At 42.0% G+C, this 10250-nt stretch overlaps 3 protein-coding genes across 3 annotated transcripts; all 3 read left to right on the forward strand.

The window, feature by feature from the left end:
• The first annotated feature begins 3912 nt into the window (after positions 1–3912).
• On the forward strand, positions 3913–4349 carry LOC306824563 (histone H4). Its single transcript, XM_079344742.1, has one exon. The coding sequence runs from the start codon at positions 3993–3995 to the stop codon at positions 4302–4304; it is 312 nt and encodes a 103-aa protein (XP_079200868.1). The 5' UTR covers positions 3913–3992; the 3' UTR covers positions 4305–4349.
• A 1273-nt stretch (positions 4350–5622) lies between these two features.
• LOC306824558 (histone H2B 1/2-like) lies at positions 5623–6091 on the forward strand. The gene has a single exon (XM_079344737.1). The coding sequence runs from the start codon at positions 5673–5675 to the stop codon at positions 6039–6041; it is 369 nt and encodes a 122-aa protein (XP_079200863.1). The 5' UTR covers positions 5623–5672; the 3' UTR covers positions 6042–6091.
• A 2679-nt stretch (positions 6092–8770) lies between these two features.
• LOC306824545 (histone H1-like) lies at positions 8771–9746 on the forward strand. The gene has a single exon (XM_079344724.1). The coding sequence runs from the start codon at positions 9103–9105 to the stop codon at positions 9706–9708; it is 606 nt and encodes a 201-aa protein (XP_079200850.1). The 5' UTR covers positions 8771–9102; the 3' UTR covers positions 9709–9746.
• Positions 9747–10250: the final 504 nt, after the last annotated feature.

Consider the following 10250-nt stretch of genomic DNA (forward strand, 5'->3'; position numbering starts at 1 on the left):
TTAAATAAAATGTGTGTAAAACTTATTTGGGGAACCAATAGAGAAGTAACAAAAAGATCTCTTATGTATAAAAGTAAAAAGAATGGAGGTTTGGCTGCACCTGACCTTAACTTATTGTTGAAAATTCCCTTTATAAAAAATGTGTCCAGCGCGTTGAACAGGAACGCTGCGTGGACGGGTGGAGACAAAACAAAATGGAACAAATTAAAAGCGAGAGCAAGAACAAAAATCCCTTATTATAAACTGTTATTTGGCGATTTTAAATCAAAGTATGAAGTTTTAAACATAAATTGGACTACATCTGCCAGTAAAGAAATCTATAAAATTTTAAATGACTTTGTAAATGGAGGATTAATCGAATATAAACATGTAAATCCTGCTGAGTGTGTTCAGATATCTGAAAATGTTCAGGAAAAACTATTGTCTGAACGCCTCCGGGACACTGCATGGCTAGTTTCGGTTAATAGACTTCCAGTAAGAGCAGTGGTGCAATGGAGTTGTTTTGTTAAAACAAAAAAGTGTCCCATGATCAACTGTACTGAGGATGAAACATTAGAACACCTGTTGATCCACTGCTATCGCACAAAGGAAGTCAGAGCAAAACTGGCTGATGTAGGTTTTAAAGTTGTTAATAATTATAAATCTGTCATGTATGGTTTGTTTTCGGAGTCCTTCACGGATGACACACGGAGACTGTTCTGGCTGGTGATGTGTGTTATTAACACAACTATCTGGAAAACGAGGGCAAAAGTAGTCATCAACCAGCGCATGATCTGCAGTGACTCTGTTTATAAGAATATTATTTGTTTCCTTAGAAGAAGGAAAACCATGGACATAAAGAACAAGAGTCTATTACCCTGGGACCTGTTGAATATTTAACATGTTGCTTTCCTTTTTCCCTTTTTTGTTTCGTTTTTTTTTTGCTTTTTTTACTTTCCTGTTTTGATTATTTAGGTGGTGGGTTTTGTAAATGTTGTGTGGTTAACCTGCTACCTTTAGTTTTTATCAGTAGTTTGAAATAAAAGTTTGTTCTTTTAACTTTAACACATGAATATTGGAAAAAAAAATAAGACTATGAAGATATTTGCCAAACAACCACTTTTAAAAAACAAGAAAGGGGTTGGCGTCTGAGTCTTAAGAAAAAAAAAAAAAAAAAAAAAAAAGCAAGACAGGCGGAAAGGCCAGAGCAAAGGCAAAGACCCGCTCTTCCCGTGCTGGGCTCCAGTTCCCAGTCGGTCGTGTTCACAGGCTGCTGCGCAAAGGAAACTACGCCCAGCGTGTTGGAGCCGGTGCCCCCGTCTACCTGGCGGCTGTGCTGGAGTACCTGACCGCTGAGATCCTGGAGCTGGCCGGTAACGCTGCCCGTGACAACAAGAAGACCCGTATCATCCCCCGTCACTTGCAGCTGGCTGTCCGCAACGACGAGGAGCTCAACAAGCTGCTCGGAGGAGTGACCATCGCTCAGGGTGGCGTGCTGCCCAACATCCAGGCTGTCCTGCTGCCCAAGAAGACCGAGAAGGCCGCCAAGAAGTAGAGACGCACGGCGCACACTCACCAACACAACGGCTCTTTTAAGAGCCACCCACACTCCATCAAGAGAGCAATTTACCTGAATGAATTCATCTGATTATTCTGATGATTTTAATATATATTTATTTTTTGTATATTCAACGATCTTTTTGTAAATCTTGAACATCACTTATTTTTACTGGACCCCGGTCACTTTTACACACTGACACTTTAAACTGTTTACAGTATTCTATGATATACTTAATATTTTTGTGAAACAACTTTTATTTCTTTAGCTATATTCTATTATTGTGAAACTGTGTTTATTGTTATTGCGTGGCCTGCGTCCATTTCACTGCACATCTGTATGAGCACGTGACAAATAAAAATCTTGAAATGAATCTTGACTGATGAAAATCAAATGGGCATAGTTATAGTTTGTGATAAGATACACTATGATAGGTGGGCTCAGCATAACAAAATCACAGACGTTGCTAGATAATTCATTTTAGTTGGTGTTCTGATATCAGTAGCTCTATGCGAAGCTGTTCAGCTTCACGCACGCAACGAATAGTACAGGTTCATCTGCTGCACAACGGAGACACATCCGCCCTCATCTGCAACTGTGTGACGTGTCAATTAATCGCTCATTCACAAATGTTGCTTATCACGTAACTGGTGAGCTTTAATGAAGGCAAACTTCAAGCACAGTACACTTCCTTGGCCTCAATGGAAGCATCAAGGCCAGATACAGCGGGGACTCACAAATACTCAACAGCAAGACTCCAGAAAGGGCAGAGTTTTACACAGCCCAGGTCGGTACACGGATAACAAATAAACAAACATAACTCAAGTGACTTCAAGGATTGTGTAAGGAAGACGTGAGCTTTGACAAATGGAACGAACCGCGCGCACACACTCACAAGTGTTGGTTATTACTTTACTGATGATTGATGAAATCTCCTCATACGAATGATGCTGTTTAAGGAAGTACACTCATTCTCTAAAACTTTCCTTGATGACGATCTATGTATAGCCACAAGTTCTGCTGAATACACCCACATCCCATTATTATCACCACACGTCTCTGCCTCTTTTCGATATTCCACTTGAAAACATGGGAGATAATTCAGTGGTGAAACATCTTAACAGTCCATATCTGAACTGAACTCAACAACCTCTATTATTTCTGAGTAAAGTCAGAAGAATTGTCTATTTTAGAATAATGGTTGTAGTTGTGACCTTAAAGCATCAACTATCCTACTATAGTACCTATCCTACTCTTCTTTCTGCATCTTGTCCCATCTCCCCCATCCCATTTCAAGCCCGGCACAGTTTAGCAGATGGCTGTTCCGTCATGAGCCCGGGTCTGCTGAAGATTACTGCCTGTTAAAAGGAAGTTTTTTCATGCCACGCTATGACGGATTAAGGTGGGCTCTTGTAATATAGCCATAAGTAAGGTCTTTTACCTGCTTTTTGTAAACATAACAATGAGCATGGTCTTGTTACCTGCTCTTTTGTTAATGTTAACAGACAAACAGTAACGTCCTTTACCTGCTTTTTGTAAAGTGTCTCGAGATAACACCTGTTATGAATTGCCGCTATACAAAAAAAGATTGATTGATTGATTTATTGATTGAACGAGAAGAGGATCATTTGAAAATAGAATGATTAAAAGTAGAATAATAATCTCTGGAGAAAAAAAAGTCCATCACTCCGGCCAGTTGTATTTACATGCAGTCATCATATGTTTTAAAGAGTCTGTTAAAGCTTCCTGTCCTCCTCTCTTTGATATTTTTCTTGACCTTCGCTGTCCCAGGTGCTGAACTGGAAACCTGAACATGTTGTGTCATTTTCTTGATAAAAAAAATAGAATTAAAGCAGTGATAATCTCCCTTTATATCGCTGTATAATGATTATACTCTAATATGTTGGATATTTTCTGCAACTCCTGCGGTCAGTGTGGAGCTCGGTCAGTCCAACATGAGTCAATGTTTAAATGTGACTAAATGAACAAAATGAGAGATGAAATTTGACTACAGATAAAGTAAAAACCTGCAAAAAAAGGGAGTACAAGTACAACAATTAAGCTGTTAAAGCTTCCTGTCCTCCTCTCCGTGATGTTTTTCTTGACCTTCGCTGTCCGAGGTGCTGAACTGGAGCGTGTTGTGTCATTTGCTTAGAAATGGTATAAAACAGTAATGAGCTTAATTCATATCGGTGTTCATGATTTCACCCCAATATGTTGAAGGTTTGCTGCAACTCCTGCTCATCGTGGAGCTCAGTCAGTCCAACAGGATGTCCCAGATTCACAGTGCTGTTCAGAGGGGGGCGCTAATGCTTCAAAGGATTGTGTTTTTAAAAGACGTGACCCAAGAAGAAGAAAAGCAGAGCTCTGTGTTCTACGAGGTTCTCAGACAAGACTTAAAGAACCGTGATTCCGGAGCAGGAAGTATTCAGCCCTCATCGTCTGATCTACTAAAATGTCTGGAAGAGGAAAGGGAGGTAAAGGACTCGGCAAAGGAGGCGCCAAGCGTCACCGTAAAGTCCTCCGTGATAACATCCAGGGAATCACCAAGCCCGCCATCCGCCGTCTTGCTCGCCGTGGTGGTGTGAAGCGTATCTCCGGTCTGATCTACGAGGAGACCCGCGGTGTGTTGAAGGTGTTCCTGGAGAACGTGATCCGTGATGCCGTCACTTACACCGAGCATGCCAAGAGGAAGACCGTGACCGCCATGGATGTGGTGTACGCCCTGAAGAGACAGGGACGCACTCTGTACGGCTTCGGAGGTTAAACCTGATCCTGACCCGCTCATACTCGAACCCAAAGGCTCTTTTAAGAGCCACACACTCAATCTGAAGAGTCATTTCTCAATGTCTATATCTCTGTCATAAGCGAGTAATATGCCGTGTAAACTGCTTGTATTTGTGCTTTTTAATGAACACCGCACTTACAATGTCGCAACAACAACGGAAGGAAACAACAGTCTCGTGAAGGGCGGGAATAGTGTTACGAACATCAACCTCAATAATTAAAGGCTTTATGAACAGTGTTTGACTAAAGTGTAGAAATAAAAAAAAACGGATGCAAGACCGTATATTTATCGAAAATGACATGATACAAATGAGTCCTGTACTTCAGCCTCCTCGCAGTTAACATGTATCAAATCGTCACATGTTGTCTCCTGCAGTAGAACCGCTCCAAATCGACGAGGGATCGGAATAATAAAGAACATCCTCAAAAACAAAAACACGACCATCAAAACTCACTTCTACTGTGGACATAAATCAAGATCACAAATACTTTTCACATTTGACACAATAAATACATTCAAGAGGCTTATTAAAAATCATGATGTTCATGATACATGAACAACATCATTGCAATCTTCATGAACCTCATGTTAACACAAATGAGGCTTTACTTACATCCATGAGGTATTAGGCCACATGTCAAACAAGTAGGACTGAAGCATGTAAAAGTAGTGCTGCATTCACTTTTGAGGAACAGCTCAAAGTAAAGAAGGTACAATGCTAAAGGCATGCATGTGAACCAACAACAAAAAGATAGAACAATACAAATAACAAGGTAGGTTTAAATATGTATTCAAGTCCTTTTTTAGGCCTACACCGTCAACTTACATTGGTTATTACACAGTAAATATAGGCTATCAATAGTAATAGTGGAATATTTGTCTCAACTTTCTCGAGGCTCGAAATGAGAAGATCATTTGGGAATTGGCAGTCTTCTGTTTACACCATTTTAATATTGAGTATGTGTCGGTCAAAACTCTGGTCTTTTTCCCTCTGAGGGGTTTCACTGCTGTCTCTTTCCTCCACTATCTTGCATGTTGACATGTTGCTGTCTTGATGGGCTGTACAGTTAACGGCTCAAGGTAACCTCGGGCATTTGTTGGCTTCATTTGTGAGTCGGCATGGCCTACTATATTTGGATGGCAACATCTGGAATAACGACTGAGATAGTTCAGGGAAACGGATTTCGGACCAAGCCCGCTCACTCCACACAAAGCACGGCCCCGAGAGCCCAAGCTCCAGCCAATCCCCTGTGAGCAACAGCACGCCCTCATTTGCATCAGCAGCAAATAAAGAGAGACTCCCGACCAGGCGTAGCCATCTGATCCTGAGACCACCACTCAGAAATCATGCCTGAAACCGTGAAAGCGCCCAAGAAGGGCTCCAAGAAAGCCGTGTCTAAGGCCACCAAGACCGGCAAGAAGAGGAGGAGGACCAGGAAAGAGAGCTACGCCATCTACGTCTACAAGGTCCTGAAGCAGGTCCACCCCGACACCGGTATCTCCTCCAAGGCTATGGGCATCATGAACTCCTTCGTGAGCGACATCTTTGAGCGCATCGCTGGGGAGGCATCCCGCCTGGCTCACTACAACAAGCGCTCCACCATCACCTCCAGGGAGATCCAGACCGCCGTCCGTCTGCTGCTGCCCGGTGAGCTGGCCAAGCACGCCGTGTCCGAGGGCACCAAGGCTGTGACCAAGTACACCAGCTCCAAGTAAACCCGCTGATAACCAGCAACAACATAACGGTCCTTTTCAGGACCACCCAACCCTTCCTTCAAGAGCTCAACTCCAATTCATATATTACAACATGCATGTGCATATTCCTTTCTTTCATTTGCACACTGCAATACATCTTCTACCCCTTTTCACAAACCTATCCATTCTTTCAACACGCCCCAATTCAAGGCAACTTTACTTTCACGCTTTCTTCATCTGGACAACATAAACCCACTCATTCACCTATTCACAAGGCTTCAATATATCACACTGCAACTTAGTGCTCACTGTGTAAGCTTACTGCAAGCGAGACCAACTTTCTGGATACTAATACTCTATACAAACGGCAGACATATCTAATGTTTACACAAGACACACATTAATGTTAGACAACACATCAAAACCTACTTTTGTCAGTGAACATCTGACTTACGCATTCCTCATGTATTGGAACATTTAACCCTTTACATTAGCTTATTACATGTATAGGAGACTGAATTTCATTGTATCACAAACCTCGCAGCAAGCCTGCGACTCAACACACAGGGAGACAAAACCCACACTTACCGCGAGGGAGATTAAATCTCAAAAAGTTGCGTAAACAATATTGAGTATCTCAAAGGTAAGTAGATTTTACAAAGTACTTACCTGCAAAATACAGGACAAGTGCAGACGCATTCAATTTGCCTTCCAGGTTGCAGCTGAGGTGTGGGCGGAAGTGCTCACCTGAGACAACCCGGCACAACTGTTCCGTCGTTGTCAGTTCCATCTGAGGTGCTGCTCTGCTTTACAATAATATTGCATGAATTTTTTCCCTTTCCTCTCAAAAGAAAGAATATTTTAAAGGAATATTCCACCTCCGCGGTCAAAAATATTAGATGTCATTGTCTCAGATTTCCGATCTCCCCTAAAGCCAAAGAGGTGAACTTTAAAACATTCAATGACATTTATCCATGTGCTGAATTTCTAAGACGGATATTTCATTTGGACAGTAAAACAGAAACAGAAACACTTGAGCACTTGAAGTTTTCCTGCAAGGTATGTGATTTATTTTGGAAGAATTTCACAAGTTGGACAGCCCGTAATAACATGGAGGTGCCTCCCCTGACATCCAACAGTGTGAAACTTGGTTTTATAATGGAGGACAGAAAATTAGAATTTAACATAAATAACTTACTTGTACTTGCCAAATATTTTCTACACAAATGTAAATACTCAAATACTGACCCACTCTTCAGCATGTGTTTGAAGGAGCTGCAGCTTTATGTTGATTCTTTGAAACTTATGAAATCAAGGAAGGCCCTATATGTCTATGTGAGAGCTTGTCAGGTTTTGATTGATTGTTGTTGTTTTTCTGTTTGTTGCTCTGTTGTACAAAACAAACAAAAAAACAATAACATTGCACCGTGTATGTAATGAAACAAAAACTATTAAATGCCCATCTGCTCGTAATATGGGCTTTCAAGTCGTTAGAAAATACCTTTTAACCAGCTCAATCCAAAATAAACACAAAAGTGCTCACATATCTTTGGGTGTGCCACAATTACATGTGGGACAATAACTACAGGGCTTGGACCTCTTAAAGAGGCCTATAGCTTGATTTTTAGTTTGTAACACAATGAAAGGAATTTCTCTCACTTGAGATCTTGTATTTTCTATGGATTCATTTCAACTGTTCATGTTACACATTTCACAGTAAAGTGATATAAGCGGCTAATTTATTCACAACTCGTCGGCTGTTACAGCCCACTATAATCCAAATGATCTCCGCTGCACTGATATGAACTGTAAATAAATGTAAATAAATAAATGTGTCCAATCCCTGATCAGGAGAATGTCTGTCGCTCTAATCTGCTTTAATATCTTGTGTACAGGGGTTGCCACCTGGTTTAGCATCAAGGCTAACTTCTTCATGAAAAATCACAACCATACTTTTTTGTTTTCATCGAATCAGAAAAGATTGTGCTGTTAAAAGGTACAAAAATGTGACAGAACAAAGGGATGTTTAAAAAGCACTTCATCGACTTGGTGACACTTTTTTAAGGCACAATGAAAACGGCCTGCGACCAGTTGAGAAACTGTTTAACAATGTGTAACAAACACGTTTTCTACACGCTGAAATACTAAACAGAAAACCAATCAATCACCAACTCACCTTAAGAACAACTGTGACTTGACTATTTCAGAGACAAAACTGCTCTCCACACAAACTGAAAACTTAAAGTGGAATAAACACATTAAAACACGTAACATAAAACAAACCAATCAATAACTAATGATGAGGATATTTACTGTCAAGAGAAACGCTCATTTCATACAGCCTTTGTTGATTTGATTAGTTTCTCAGCTTCTGGGTAAGACTAGGCTGTGCTTCAGAGACAGTAACCTGCTCTCCACACAAATGGAAACTGCTGTGATTCATTCAGCCCGCATTAACTCTCATGTCAGATTGTTAAGACGTACAGTTTCCAAACTTTAACTTTGTCCCCTTCTCATAAAATCAACCATTTAGTCGGACCTGGAGCTGAAACCGACAACAACAGCATCATCTGTGAGTCTTTCTGACCGCCTGAGTCTGCGTGTGTTTACCTCCCCAGAAAAGTGTCCGATTAAAACGAAACTAATCAAAGTATAACGTCAATGCTTGTTTTGTTCGATTAACGGAAGCCTCTGCGCACACTAGCAACATTTTAAACGTTCACAGGTCTCATGAAGCCACTTTAGAAGCCGAAATGTGACGGAAAATCCCCGCGTGTTACACAAACACACCGGGTACCGTCGAGGTTTGAAGCCTGCTGTCGCGAAATAACGGAGCCCTGGCCCCCAAACACGAGCTGGGTCTGAAGAGAGGAGGGTTTTCTAACTGCTGCCACACATTTCTTCGTTTCAACAGATTGTCTGTCTGAGATATATCCCCACAATGTTGAAGATAAAACACAAAGTGTCGCCACATTTCAGGCGGGAGTAGGGCTTTCTGCAGGGGTTGACTCTTCACGGTTCTCATGTTCCATTTATGTCCCTCCTCCGCTCGTTCCCTCCGCACGTCCAGTGAGAGATCATCATGGCAGAAGAAGCTCCAGCAGTAGCCCCGGCGAAAGCCCCCAAGAAGAAATCGGCTCCCAAGCCCAAGAAGGAGGGACCCACCCTCCCGAAGCTCATCCTCAGCGCTGTGGCCGAGTCCAAAGAGCGCAAAGGTGTGTCTTTGGCGGCGGTGAAGAAGGCACTGGCGGCTAAAGGTGTGGATGTGAGCAAGGCTAACAAACGCATCAACACCGCCGTGATTAAGCTGGTGACAAAGGGCACTTTGTCCCAGACTAAAGGCACGGGGGCCGCAGGATCTTTCAAGCTCGCAAAGAAAGAGCCCAAAGCCGCCAAACCCGCAGCCAAGAAGGTCGCAAAGAAAGCTCCAGCCAAGGCAAAGAAGCCCGCCGCAAAGAAAGCGACACCCAAGAAGAAGGCTGCAGTCAAGAAAGTAGCAGTCAAGAAGTCCCCGAAGAAGGCAGCCGCAGCCAAGAAAACTCCGGTGAAGAAGGCAGCCAAAAAGCCTGCAGCCAAGAGCCCCAAGAAGGCTGCACCGAAGAAAGTGGCGAAGAAGACTCCCGTGAAGAAAGCTCCAGCTAAGAAAGCACCCGCAAAGAAGACTGCAGCCAAGAAGGCCAAGAAGTAAATCTTGAGACCACTATTCAAAGCATCAAAGGCTCTTTTAAGAGCCACCACAACTTCTAAAGAGTCTGTCCTAAGCAATCAGCTGTTCTCGGTTCTTTTATAATCTTGTAATACACACATATTGCACTGCACTGTTAAATGTACCTTTCTCAGGTCTGTAGCCAGCCTAATGCGTGTGCGGGCGCCTTAGTATCCTAACACATTTTTATCTTAAGCTACATGTAATTTATTCCTGCATACTGGATGTGTTATGCACTATACGTTCTTCTTTTTTCTTTTTTTAACAAAATGCTCCAAATTCTCAGTTGATTTATTCCCTCGTGATAAGTTTCTGTTGTTGGTCTCGGTCTGTAGTACAGCATGATGTTACTTTTGCAGGTCCCATGGTTCCAACAGTTTGTGTTGAATTTCAGAGTGATTAGTTTGTTTTTATACTTAGAAAATATAATACCCAAAGTATCCTATAATGTCCGAATTTATTCTAGGGACTTAAAAACCATGGAGAGCAAAGGCTTTTTACTCAATGTCTCAAACAGTCCATGA

Source organism: Symphodus melops (genome assembly GCF_947650265.1).
Source record: "Symphodus melops genome assembly, chromosome: 5".
In the NCBI taxonomy this organism is placed as follows: Eukaryota; Metazoa; Chordata; class Actinopteri; order Labriformes; family Labridae; genus Symphodus; species Symphodus melops.

What these genes read in the sequence shown, in the direction of transcription:
- LOC306824563 (XM_079344742.1), top strand. Translation starts at nt 3,993, where the DNA reads ATGTCTGGAAGAGGAAAGGGAGGTAAAGGACTCGGCAAAGGAGGCGCC.
- LOC306824558 (XM_079344737.1), top strand. Translation starts at nt 5,673, where the DNA reads ATGCCTGAAACCGTGAAAGCGCCCAAGAAGGGCTCCAAGAAAGCCGTG.
- LOC306824545 (XM_079344724.1), top strand. Translation starts at nt 9,103, where the DNA reads ATGGCAGAAGAAGCTCCAGCAGTAGCCCCGGCGAAAGCCCCCAAGAAG.